This window comes from Dermacentor andersoni, chromosome 4 (genome assembly GCF_023375885.2).
Source record: "Dermacentor andersoni chromosome 4, qqDerAnde1_hic_scaffold, whole genome shotgun sequence".
Lineage (NCBI taxonomy): Eukaryota > Metazoa > Arthropoda > Arachnida > Ixodida > Ixodidae > Dermacentor > Dermacentor andersoni.
This window is the reverse complement of record NC_092817.1, coordinates 60,239,257-60,253,458: the sequence shown is the minus strand read 5'-3', so window position 1 is coordinate 60,253,458 and position 14,202 is coordinate 60,239,257. Positions and strand designations below refer to the sequence as shown.

Sequence of the window (14,202 nt, the reverse complement as noted above, 5' to 3'; positions counted from 1 at the left end):
TTTATAGAAACAGAATTAAAGGTGCAAGTGTATTCTAAACTTCGAACATTCGATTCGGTTGGTAGTAAATACGATTCGAAAGGCATTTTTACTGTTCAAAATATTCCAACCCTCAGAAATTGCTGCTGTTGGTTTAAGTTACCTTCGCCGCAGTGCAGCCGTCTTATGCGGCCATGCGGCCAAGCATACAGAGTGTATTGCGGTGAAGCACATCAAAAGCAACATGAGGGGACTGTCACGGGACCACTACTGGTGCTTATGCTTACCCAACACTACCAGCTCAAGTACCCACACTGTACTGTCTCTTCATGCGTTTGGACAACACAAGACACCAGGTGGAAACCTCTGTATCTTCTACTAATCTGGCTAAGTGTCTAAAACCACAGTTTCCAAACTACAAGTTTGGTCAAGTGGCAAGCCCCTTGGCAATATTTTTATATCCTTACTCTAGTAGTAAAATACCACCAGGATGCTTCAATGGTAAACTGGGTTAAAAAATGTGGTTTTAGAAGAAGAAAGGAAGATTTCAACATCAAGGAACCCAGATATGCCCTCAACAATGAAAGCTGAGAGGCTCCTTTCACGTCAGCACTGCGGAAATACTTTTATAAGCTCATCAACCAGCAGTAATCTTTACTTGCTTGTGGCAGCAATTTTCACTGCCACAAGGACAACTTGAAATATATGTGCATGATGAAATTCTGGGACAAAAGGTACGTGTGAGTGGTGGTGTAAGCATGGTGCTCACTGTTGGCTCGACTTGCAAAGAGATACCTGCCGATACCATACACCAGTGTGCCCAGTGAGTGGCTCCTTCCAGTGTCTGAAGGAATCGTGATATGCAGGAGGGTGTCGCTGCTCCCCGAACCCCCCCCCCCCCTCCCCCCCATGTCAAGCAGCTTTCCTTCCTTCATGACAACATTAAATAACTGTAGTTGTGATACTGTCAACCAAAGGGTTGCACTAGAGACTTTTGTTGGCCACAAGGCATAATTTTCTAGTACATTATTTGCTATGCAATAAGCTTTATTTTTTTTATACCTCTAGTAGGTGAAAAAAATTGCAATTTCGCAAAACCAATAGTATTTGTATTCAAAGAATATCCTAACAATATTCAACTTTCCCTTGGTTTTCATTATTCGAATTCGCTTCGAAACTGAAAATTTGACATTTGCGCACCCCTAAATACAGTCACCGACTGATTTTTCGGTCTCCAAAAATTCGGACATGCTCGATTATTCGGTCTGCTTCGCAGCACCGCCATTCTCCCCATAGACCATAACGTATAACTGCTGAAAGTTCGGACACCTTGAAACCTCTCATCTGATTTTTCGGACACTCCTTGAGCGAACTCGATCGAGAGCGTCATGCACCGACTCTGACCAGTGCATGGTTCGACTTGCTGAACGCCATTTTTGTTTTGAACGGAGCCTCCTTGCTGCCCCACTAAGTGGCACTACTGCAAATCACCACTCATCATCATCGTTTCTGCCTGGCTCATAGCTACAGCAGTTCCGGTCTCAGCTTAGTAAGCCATGTCAAGACAATCCAGCAGCTGATTTGTTTCTTTCTTCATGCACGACCCTGCGAGTAGGCCACATTTTTCGTTTGTGCGACTGGTGTCGGTGTGACGCCGGGGTGATGTTTGCTTTGTGTGCTGTGTCGAGGTTGCGGTGATGCAACGCAGCATACGGAAACATCGCGTCAAATGTCTAATGGCGCCGACAGTGCCCGCTCTGACTGCGCTGGGGAATGCCGGCAAGCAGGTGCAGGGAGGACTAGGATTTGTTGCCTTCCAATGTGCTCCCTACTGACGCCAAAAATGTTCTGCCAAGACCTGCGCAGTGGTTGCATTGCGATTCCGGACACCGTCTCATTTGACAGTTTCACAGGTGCTGATACTGCTGTACTGACATGCGCAGGACTCAACGACGGCGAGATCCTTCGTCAGGTTTCTGCTGCGCCGCCGGACGATGACTCTGTGTCGGAAGATGATGCACCATGTGTTACGCTGCCGTCGCATGAGGAGCGTGTACAAGCAGTGACTGTGCTTTCAGCCACCTATGGTGACCGTACGACCCTCTCCGAGATTCAGGCTTATGTGATTGCGCATAAATGGAACAATGTTAACGGCGCATTCATGATTTCTTCAAGCCTACTGCCGAGCCCGAATATGTGCGTGAAAATAAAGGAAAGGTCTTTTTTTTTTTTTCCTTAATCTGCTTTTTCGGACACCTGCTTATTCGAACATTTCCACAGTCACCGTGAGGTCCAAATAAACGGTTGGCGACTGTATACTGCATCCTTACACGCTTGTGTTCCAGGTCATCAGATGCCACCAGTTAGCTACCCCTGCACACTATTTTCTCCATGGTGTGGTCTTATTTAGGGCCACATATTGTAATGATCCCATTTCATTTTCCATTCTTCACTTCTTATCGCCTGTCATGCCAAATGGCCAATCTCAGGAGACGTAGTGGCATCCGAGTCCATGATGAAGGGCAAAAAGAATTAAAAAATGACACGAAAGCATCACGGAACACTGTCCCTTGTTCTTCACATCAGACTACTGTCAGTGCAGAGTTCCAGCTCCTGAATGCTACTTCCTTTACCATAACTTATCAATCGACATGTTTCCTAGATCCTTTTCTAATTGAGAAAGCACTGACTTCTTTCGTGCATATGCTCTGCACAATGAAGGCAATTTCAGCTGGCAGTTACTGCTTCTGCTGCTATCTGAAGCACATGTTTTCGTAAAAGCATACTTACCTCTGTATTCAGAAAGCATCTTAACTTGAAACCCATGCTTGATTTGATCTAAATGACGCCTGTTGTGAACACGCTGAAGTAACTGCAATGAGCATTTTGGGCATGTTCACATCAGGAATTATTTAGATCAAGTCAAGCATGGGCTCCAAGTTAAGATGCATTTAAGAATACGGGGTTTATAATACTCTTGTACTGGTCAAGAATGTGCCATAACACACAAAAGAAAGCAAAGATATTTAAGCACAGTGAAATTGTTGCATTGCAGCTAAAACTTCAGTTACTTCACATGAAATGCAGAACACTATGTACAGTAGAAGCTTGTTGATCTGTTCCCTTTTAGCACAAATTTCCTGCGGCAACATTGCGATCGAGAGAACTAAAAATGATAGAATACAGTTATGCAGTCTTTTAATCCGTTGATATGTTCCCAGAACATGCGCTTTTTCAGCAGCAATATTCAATAAACTGCGATCATATTACATTTTTTCGTCACTACATCTCATGTAAACAAGAAATGGCACAACCCTGCCAGGCAGGTGCTATCAAAAGCCATAGCCGCCCGCTACGGCAGCTTCTTTGCAGCACTCGCCACCTGTGTCAAGTGAAAACACTGAGATGATCTTGCGCTCCCACTTTATTATTTCAGCATCAGCAAAGCTTGTGGGACATCGGACATTGCAGTCATTGCAGTTGCTATGCTTGCATTCATCTGTTTGAGAGCTGCAGCCATGGCATCAAGGAAGTGCAAGCCTTTGACCCTCGAGGGAAACTTTAACGTTTTGGCGGTTGTTGACCACAACCCAAAGAGAAAACGCACAGACATCGCCAGTGAGCAAGGATTGCCCACATTAAATGTCAACACAATCGTGTCAAAATGCAAGCAAATCAAATCGAATGCCTTAGTGTTCGACACTGGAACAAAGCAAGGCCATAGAGCCAGGCATGGAGAACTTGAATCAGCCCTGCTTAAGTCATTCAAACAAGCAAGGGCTTCCAGCATAAGCTTTGATGGTAGCATTCTCCGGCACAAAGCTATGGAAATCGCCAATGTAATAGACAACTTTACGGCATCGAACGGATGGATCAGCCGTTTTCGGACAAGACACGGCATCGCCTATCTGCAGGTAAAACAAGTCAGCAGGCACGAATCAAGCTGATGTTATGAAATGGATTTCAGTGATCCCCATCATTTTCGATGCTTATGACCTGTGTGACATGTACAATGTGGATGAGCTTGGCCTTTTCCTCATGGTCCAGACTAGCCAGTCACTAAGCATGAAGGGGGAGTCCTGTCACAGTGGCAAGATCAGCAAAGATTGCCTTACGGTACTACTTTGCTGCAACGAAGCTACATTATGAAGCCGTAAGTGACCGGAAAGGTGAAGAACCTGATGTGCTTACGGAACACACCACTTGCCTGCCTTGTGTTTACAATCATAATGCAAAGGCATGGGTGACATACGACATCTTTGAAGAGTACCTTCGATATCTCAAAAGACAACTGGGGTGCAAAGGGCACGGAGATATTTTGTTTGTGCACAACTGCGAATGTCATACGAAAGACACGTTCCTCCCATCAAACACAAGCCAGTTGCAACTTCTGGATACAGGTGAAATAAGAAAACCTCCTTAAACATCTGCATAGGAAGTGTATTGTGCATAGCTTCCTTGGTCACGCGTCCAGAGGTGACGACCCCGAGAAGCTCTCACCGGTGGAACGCAATGCACTATCTCAGCAACTCGTGGGAGAGTGTAATGTACGAAGCAGTAAAGAATTGCTTTAAAATATGTGGTTTTCAGTGCGCCCCAGCGGCCAAAGAATTTAAGTCCAGCGTTAGAGACGACGCTCTGGAATGAGCTCCTGAAGATGAAATTGAAGTGGAGTTCTGACGCACTAGCTCCAAAGGCCGGCTCTCAGATTTCACTGCGGTAGATGATAATGTCCTGATGTGCAAGCCACAAAGCATGACAGATATCGTAGCGGAGGTTAAAGGGGACAAAGCACAATCGCCTGAAAATGATGACGAAGACGACGATGGGCACCTGTTGGCTACTTTCTTCGAAGCCCTTACTGGGCTAGGTGCGCTGCACAGTTTCTTTCATGCAAACAATGTAAATGCAGAAAATCGTCCGCAGTGTGGCGAAAAGGAACTCCTCCTTTCAAAAGTTCAGGTACTGAACCAACAAAAGATAACAGACACATTTAGATAAATCCCCTCTCATCTCGCACCTTCTTCCTTTCTTGTCATTCCTTAAATTTTTAGTGACTTTGGATTGCCAATTTCCCGGATAGTACTTTCTTCTTCCTTCTCGTTTTTTTTTTTTTTTTTCACGACGTATGAGTATGAACGAGGTTCTACTGTATATTCCTGATAATGAGAAATAAATTGGTCCTCATGCTGAGGAGCTGGCCGTCCCATTTCCAAATCAAATCTAGAAGTGCATCTTTTGTTTGCCTGTGTGTGTTTTCTTTTTCATCTGTTTAGCGTACCATGGCCAGCATAATTACTTTTGCCCAATTGAGAAGAATGTAAAGGAACACCATTAGAATAGAATTGTTATGCTCTTCTAGAATGTATCTTTTAAGTGTTTACGTATCTTGACAAAGCCTCATCAAGAATTATTTTCGGCTGTAGAAATTGCAAGCAAAAACACAACACTACCCGAAATCGTGAAACACAAGGACATTTCATTCCATTTCACTCAAGATACACAAAATTAACTCAAGTTTGACATTTATGGACTGACAAATACACACAAACACATGTACAAGAACTCTGTCTATACCTACAGAATGGCTGCAACTTCAAAAGTAATACCATGGCCAACAATTGATGCTACACTGCTTCAATTATCAGTTTTGCAACAACTTAATGTGCCTTCCCATTGGATGGGTTACGAGTGCCGCACATCTGTTTAGTGTAGCAGGGTTACAGAGAGGATGAATATGAAAGGCCGCTCACGAATGTAGGTCACTGTTGCAACTTGCGTGGACCGAACAGTGTCAGGGGGCACCTTGGTGGGCGTAAACTTGACTTCGACTGCCTCGTTCACCGGGGTAACAATGACATTCTGCCAAGCAGACAACCAACCATGCTCTCTGATGTATATACATCACCAAGAGAAGCAGTTTTAAAGAGAAAATGTAGTCCTGCCATTCCTCACTTGGTAGATAAAAGTGATTCACTGACAAATAGACTTAACAACCTCATCAGGCATTAGTATGAAAGAAAGAAAGAAAACCAACACAAATACACACATTCAGATGTTAAAACATTTCACATGCACGAAACAAGCATCTGACAAGGGCAATACGTCTGTGTTAAATTTTTAGATGCACAATGTATTGAGCCGAGCCTACGACAGCACACATTGCATACGTTGACGCAGCAGACTACAACCATGAAGACTGGCAAATTCAAAGGCATGGCTACTCACAGTGATGTAAAGCTGTTTGGGGCCAGAATTTAAGAGGTTCAAAGGGAGAGTTCTTGGTTCATCCTGGCTGTGCATGACTCCAAAGTCGAGTGTCTCCGTAGGTGAAAATATGCCAGGCACTGCACACATTTGAGAGGATTATAATTAATGAATGCATGAAAAAAAATATCCACAAGCATATGCAGTAGAGCTGTTTTAATAATGAAATTTCCTAATCGAATCGAATATTCAATATTTCTAAACACAATGAAATGTAAAGCTTGCATGGGGTCCTCTCGGTAAAAGAAGTTTTACCAACATTATTTACGTTATTTACATGCATATGTGAATGCATGTAATGCTGTTTGCAAATGGGCATACGAAAGGACATAAATGGAGGCGCTTGTGAACATTAATGAAGAAAAAGGAGAAAAAGAAACAGCATGTCACCAGGTGCTTGTGGAATGTTGAGTTTGTCAAAAGAGAGAAATATTAGACTACAGCTACGCATATTGATATAAAGGTGCCCGGAACCACTTTTTATCGAAGTGGAGAAGTGCATTTGAAGTGAAAATAGGCTATTTCAGAAATACCTAGCTGCAATAAGTACTTCAATGCATTCTGCAGAAGCGGATCTATTGGCAATCAAACACGGCCTCCGCTGTGCTCCCATTCCTTCTTCAATACCTTGCACTGCGAAGGCTGTGGTGTAGTGGGGCATGCCCCCAATGCTGGACCTTCCAAATGTCACCATGGTGTGCAGTTCAAATTTCATTTTGAATGTTAAAGTAGACGCCATCACTTCCGGCTTTGTACAACGCGCATAACTTAAGCCAAACACGGTTCTCCTCAGAGAACCGCAGTGCGCTTAGCCGGTGGACTTGTACTAAGCCCCGCAACGGCTGCGGTATCTAAGCCATGTACCCGACCGCAGCTTTACGTCAGATATCGGCCAATAGCAACCGTCTAAGAGAATGACGAAATAAAACATCCAGAAGAGAGTGAGGACAGGGCCTTCTATTAAAAGAGAGTGTTTGAGAGAAAGGTGACTTCACAATCTGCTTGCAAGCTCCACGCCCCGCGTATGACAGCAAAACTTGGCTAAGATGTTCACAGCAGCATATGCTACCCGCGGACTATGTTATTTTACCAAGCCTGAGGGGCGGTTCAGGGCCCCTTTAGAAGCATCATAACACGGTGCGAATGGCCAAATAATCAATTGCTTTGCTTAAATGAAGGCAACAAATTTGCATATAGGCTGCCTAAAGGTGAGGCATACATGATGAGTGTCTGAAAATAACTCAGCAGAGGTTACCTGCTTCGTGCATTTATCCTGGAACAGGTGCCCCTGGAAGCAACCGCAGCTCCCTTGCACAGGAACCACTCAGAGCCCTCAGTTCCATCGTTCACTCTCCTTTGAGATTTGTGGGGATACGCGAGCGACTCTCACACGTCCCCTGATATGTTGTTTTCTCGAATAGCTCCCGTCTCCTGTTATCTGGCTTCGCCGCGTGGCTTTACTGCTTGCAGGGTAGCACGAGAGATGGCACGAGTGTTGCTCTGCTAACGCCACCTAACAGCGGGGGTTACTTGGGCGTAAAAAGAAAGCTCTTCCTCTTTGGCTCGGGGTTGGCAAGCGGCATGGACGTTCTGCGCGTGCGCTGATCCATGCTTCTGCGAGACCGTCTCGCAAAGCCTCCACCGGAATGGACGAACACGATCGTTTGAATGCACCACTGTTCACGTGACCATAAGCGCGAACGAACAAGCGTTGGTATCTAGCATGGGGTGAACATATTCGGTCACTATCCAGTCGCGGTGAGTCGGACTTCCGCGATTTGTCACGCACCAATCGTGGATAGCAACTCGGCTAGCAGGCATTAATCTATGAAAGGTACAATAAATGCCCTTGTGATTGTTCGCACTACTGTGTTGTCATTACTTAGTCCCAAGAGCATAGGTCAGAACCCCACAGATTCCAATAAATGTTGCTGTTTCTTACACTATTTTATAGAAACTATTACTTGAAAATTTTGAATAGTGAATTCTCAGAATGAATATCAATTGAATAGCAAGCCCTATTCAATTCGTATTTCAAATTTTTAATAACCGCACCCTCCTAATGAACAATATTGTGGTAAATTCTTTTAGGCAATGATTGCTCATCAGCAGCTAATAAGTTTCTTCTTATGCACACATTGACACCATGATGAAGCCATATTTTGCAAACAACTCACACGAGACAACTTCCACTTCTACGGGCAGAATCAGGTCTACATGGTTGGTGCTGTTGAGCTTTATGCGGATGAATGCTGTGTGATTTTTCTCGATTCGGGACACAAAGTTTGCCTTCATCACCGGCTTAGTCTTGTACGGAGGAATCTCCTGCAGTAGCAAAACAAAGAATGCACTGAAAAGGCCTTGCTTCCTTGCAATCCGTGCCAAGAAATCCTGACGAGAGACAGGAGGAGGGATCGTGCTATCACCAATGCAAGTGAAAGACAGTTTAGCCAAATTTTAGATAAAGATATACAATTCACCTAACATAATATGTCCACAAAGGCAATACACAGATTAGTTAAGTAAGCTGGAATGGCATAGACACAACTTAGGCCATGCAGAGCTAGGAAATATATAGAATACACGCATTGAAGGGTCCTTTACATCACATGATAATACACTAAGGACTCCCTTTAAAGGCAAAAGGAGTCATTAAACATCCATTCATCTTGTCGGAAATTCAGCTTAATCATTTAACCACAAGTTTAAACCAAAAGCTTAACCTCCCAGTGTACAAAATTTACCAGTTATTTTTGTTCCAGCAGATTCTAGTGCATTACATCTGTATTTGAATAATATATATTTGTAGATTTGTCTCTTGTAATGAGTTGAAGTATCAATAAAGGACATCTGACATGAAATGCACTTTTCCGCAGGACAGGTGTAAGGTTTGAACATAATTATCTGAACAAATGATAATGAAAGAAATCGAAAGCATCGAAGAATATGTTCAAGTACCAGAACACAAATACACGATGTGAATTTAGTTGACTAGTGTGGCTCATCTCCAGCAGGCAAAATTGAAGAAGCTGTGGTCTAGACACGTACGGCTTGTCCATGGCGATGTTAGTACTAACAACTAGGACAAGCACAGCTCGGACGTGGTAGTTAAAGGGGGGTAACAAAAGTGCATCGACTATAGCACCTCTTATCTGGACTGTTACACGTTAATACAAAGGCATGCACTGCAGCTTCTGCAGTGCTTTTAAGGGGGCTCAAGCGGGTTCACAACAGCTGAGAAGGCATTATAGAGATGCGCAGGAAGCTCTCATTGGGAAGGTCTAGGCAGGATTGATGATTGGCAATGAAGCATACCATATTTTGAAACAGCCCATGGACTACGAGGGACACCACAGTGGAGTGCTCTAGATCAATTTTGAACACCTGAGGCTCTTTAACATAGACCTAAATCTAAGCCCACAGGTATTATTACACTCCACTTTGTTCACTGCAAGTGAACAAAGGCTCAGAAGTCACTCAGGTTATCAGTGAATCTGTCTTAACTGTTAAAAGAGTTTGCCAATCTGTCTTAATTGTTAACAGAGTTTGCCTTGAAGGAAGCTTTCTGTACATTATACAAGAATTGCTCCACAGCCTTGCATCGTAAATACGACAGCCACATGAAAAAAAAAAGAACAAGACAAAACAGGAAGGAAGAAACCAATGATGGACAGAGCAGGAAAGCTCACCCATAGTTCTTTTGAGATCTTGTTTTCACCATCTGGCATTTCAAGGTGCAAATCTCCGCCACTGGAGTAAATTTCAGTTAGCTGAAACAATTCATAACAAATTAGCTGAAATGACATAAGCAGCATGTCACACTTTCGCATAAGAAAAATCTTGTTAGAGCACTATACATGGTGCAGGGTAGCAGGCCCATAACTGGGATAAGGGTTAGGGGGTCCTGACACACCCTCAAATTATCGCCACAGCAATGTGCTGCTCACTCTTCAAACTGGTTCTTCTATTAAAACCCATAATGCAGAAATGACCACCTTTCACCTCTTTGATGGCTAATTAAAAACTGGCTTCAATCAAAGATGTAAAGGAATAGAAGTGGCATTCAGTCACTTAACTGCGGTTGACTACGCTTTTGGGACTCTTTTGAGCATTTTTCCCAGGCTTTTTAAAAGACTTTATTGGCATTTTCTTGTCACATAGAAAGCATTAAAAAACATGTAGCTATCATATAAGTTGAGTTAAAATGTAGTAGAGTATGTTGACCCAAAAAAAAGCAATGTCTCAATTCAAACTTGAATTAGCTCTAAAATTTTTGTAGTGACAACATAAACAAATCAAGATTCTCCAACTTGCTTACTTTAACCAAAATTTTTAATTATATAAAATTACTAATTATCACTATTTCACTCGAACACTTATAAAAATTCATGCAAGGTTTTTTGGGTTACCTGAATGGTGGAGCTATGAGGGTTGTGCATGTAGATCAGTGGCGTATAGCTACTGTTGAGAGGCATGCGCACACCAACAAATGGTCGTAACCTGTATGGATTCTCTTTTCCAAAGGCCGACACCTGAGCATCAAATGAGGACTAAAATGTGATAAATGCACATTGTGAAATATTCAACACCACCGAAATGCCTTTCACTTGATCACATAGATTTCAAGCGGTCACATTTGAAAACTTTTAAAAGCCATCTTGTATAGCATCACTGTGCACAGCAGCGAACAGCAAAAGCAAAATTAGTCTTAAGCAAAATTATGAGGTAGGAAATGCTTCAGGCAACTTATCAAGTTAAGTGACAGGTGTGTTGAAGTGATTCTCATGCGACAACCATACTGCAAAAATCAAGCTGCAGCTTCTTCTCTAAATCAGGTAATTCTGCAACAATGTATGCGTGCCAAGTCCAAAACTAGTAAGTCTCAGAATAGCCACTGCTGCTTTTACATAGAAACAGAAAAGGACCAAGTGCAAAATCTTTAGGCAAAAGTTTATATTGTAGCTCCGTGCTGGACAGAACAAACTGAGCAGCATATCTGTCAGCTGCACTTCACAAAGCAAGTACTTTAAGCTTCCCTGGGTATTTCAGCGGAACAGCTTGACAACCTGGCACTTGAAATCAGAATGTTGAGGACTCACCTGGTACTTGAAAGAGCCTAAAGATGTGTGAATAAATAATATATTTTCAACCAGACCCCGCTCCCTTCCAAGGTACACAATGTCAAATGTGGTGTTTCCACCTGGTGATATCCTCTGTTAAGACAGAAGTAAAAAAACAGCATACTTACTACTCAACAATACTAGCTACCCCCTACCAGTTGAAAACTCGAAATATTCTTAAAGCTTGGCTAGCTGGGTGCACCGTTTCCATGTGCATGCCTCAGCCGTCACATGTAGGAGTAGCCAGTGTATTTTATACTTTCTAATCATCACAGATTACACAAGTGGGACACATCAAGGACTTCTGTAAGTAGCTTCACACCAGCGACGGCAACACCTTTCTCTGCTAGTATTGCTAAACGTTACGTTCATGTTTGCCATTGTGGAACACGATGTAAATACTCATCACCATTCTATTCCTTTGTTCCACATTAAAATGCAATCATAAAGCAAACTGATTGAGCTAGTAAATTAACATACTTAAAGGAGTACTGACACATTTTCTAAGCTATAGAAACTTTTTCACAATCTCCTGGCATCTAAGAGGATCACACAGAGAGTATAAATATTTGGAAACACATAACATTTCACTCTGGTACCAAAGTTGTACAGCAATACCAGACCTGGCATCATCAACACAACCGTAATGCCCACACACAGAGCAAAATTTGCAGACATCGTTGAGCAAAATGGCTAAGTATGATGGTGTTGCTGGAAACAAAATATACAAGAGTGCTGTGCATGTTTCTACTGGCTATGCTTGCAAGTAGACGCTGCAACTATCACAGGAATGAAAAGCAGAAGCCACTTGGCTTCTTGCTGTATAATGAGAAAGCAGATGTTAATTAATCAACTATTAATGAGCTTTTCTCACTACACACAAATCATATAAAACATCATGTATCTATTTCCTAGGTATTGAAACCCAAACTAGTTGGGTGAATTATTTAGGCCACTCCGGCCATTGGCAATATTTTTCCTAAGGTTTAGTGTATTTGTCCCTTCATTTAACGCAAAAAATTACATAAAAAATGTCCTGTCAGTACACCTACAGTGGAGTCAGAAAATCACAAGCCCTTACTGTTATAATCACAAGCCCTTACTGTTATTAAAAAAGTTGTTCATCTTCACACAGACCTATGACTGCATCTTTTTTTACTGCATTGCAACATGACAAGGTTATTGAGAAAACTGTGGAAACTTAACGTGCCTGTGCGATCTTAAAGGTTTGTCTGAAAGTGAACAGAAAAGATGACGACACTGCACTAAAATCCTGAACCAAGAGCTTGATGCTTATGCAATAAAAATGATCCCTTCAAAAGTTAAGCTTGTCTCTAGCTATGACAATCGTAGCCCCATAAACAAACTGCCACTTGGCTTCTTGCTGCATAATGAGAAAGCAGATGTTAATTAATCAACTATTAATGAGCTTTTTCACTACACACAAATCATATAAAACACAAAGCGAGTCTAATGAAGAAAGACATTCATGATTAGCCAATGTGACGGTGGTTTTATGATAAGGATGTGAAAGCCAGATTTGCAACAGATCTGTAACAAATCTGCAACAAATCTGCAACAGATTTGCTAGAACACAAGTCGCTGTAGAAGCATGGATACTGAATCACAACATACCTTTTCTTGAAAGAAGGAACAGTGAAAATTAGCTGTGTTGCCGCTAATGGACAGCATTTCTATGCTCGACTCGGGACTCAGATTCTTCACAACAACTCGTCGACGCACAGGCATACTTAATGGTCTAGGAGAAGAGCACAACAAATAACACCACTAAGCATTCAAAGCAGACAAAAACATATGTTCAATGAGATTTATTCTCTCACAGGTGCAGTTTCTGAATGCTGTTAAACATGTTTCCTGAAGTAAAAGTTAACAACTAATTGTAGTGAAAATGAAATGTCTAATCTCAGTATGGTTAAGCAGTCCCACGACTAATGCTGTCTACATACTCGCAACATATACATACATATACGCGGGCGAATCAGAAAGTCTTTGCCCCTATTTTTTAAGCCAAATTACACCTGTAAATGCGAAGTCAACATATCCGTTCCCAGTGGTGGAACTTTCTTGCTGCGGCCCAGCCTTATCTGCCGGTAGCTCCACAGCATGGCGCTGCTGTCAGTTGTTGAAGATGGCGGTTGAGCTTCACACGTCCACGGCATACGAGAAACATTGTGTGATTAGTTTTCTGTGGAGCAACGAACAAATGCACATCGAAATCCACAAGGAAATGCAGCCCACGTATGGGGAAAGGTGTCTCAGTTTGAAAAGTGTAAGGTGGTGGAGTTGTGATTCACATGCAACGATGAAGTCAAAACTGCGTCCTGACAGTCGTTCCACAGTCAGCCGGATGAATTCTACCAAAGGAGCCTCTCAAATTTAGTGCTGCAATGGGACAAATGTCTGAACCAGTGTAGGGACTATGTGGAAAAACAGTGTAAGGTACATAGAACAGTACGTATATTTGTAATGGCCTGTATGTACCTTATTTTAGCTAATCAAACATAGCGGCAATGACTTTCTGATTCGCCCTCGCACGTACTCACAACAATTCACTTTTTTTTTCTCAACTTGAATTTATGGATTAGCCTAGAGACTTATTATTCTATTTTTACCACTGACAGTGCATTGAATGAATTTTTGAATTAGATGTTAAGGGAGGTCCTCTCTTTAGTCTGACTATAGGACCTCCTCCTGTATACAGTAGCACATGTGTGTAGAGTACTGTATACATAATAAAACAATTCTGATACTAATTTAGTGCTCTAAAACACCAGGGCACAGAAGCGTTCAACACATTTCAATACAAAAGAATACC

The 14,202-nt window shown here is 42.4% G+C and overlaps 1 protein-coding gene across 3 annotated transcripts in view; it reads right to left on the bottom strand.

Annotated features, from left to right (window-relative positions):
- Tmem131 (Transmembrane protein 131) overlaps nucleotides 1-14,202 on the bottom strand; it is a 111,449-nt gene that overhangs the window by 90,600 nt on the left and 6,647 nt on the right. For all 3 annotated transcript variants that reach the window (XM_055073835.2, XM_050183054.2, XM_072287843.1), the window contains exons 5-11: nucleotides 13,002-13,125; nucleotides 11,346-11,459; nucleotides 10,656-10,778; nucleotides 9,936-10,016; nucleotides 8,424-8,571; nucleotides 6,208-6,326; nucleotides 5,733-5,841 (exon numbers count right to left, since the gene is read on the bottom strand). In XM_055073835.2, the coding sequence (XP_054929810.1) occupies nucleotides 5,733-5,841; nucleotides 6,208-6,326; nucleotides 8,424-8,571; nucleotides 9,936-10,016; nucleotides 10,656-10,778; nucleotides 11,346-11,459; nucleotides 13,002-13,125 (818 nt within the window). The remainder of the gene's footprint in view (nucleotides 1-5,732; nucleotides 5,842-6,207; nucleotides 6,327-8,423; nucleotides 8,572-9,935; nucleotides 10,017-10,655; nucleotides 10,779-11,345; nucleotides 11,460-13,001; nucleotides 13,126-14,202) is intronic.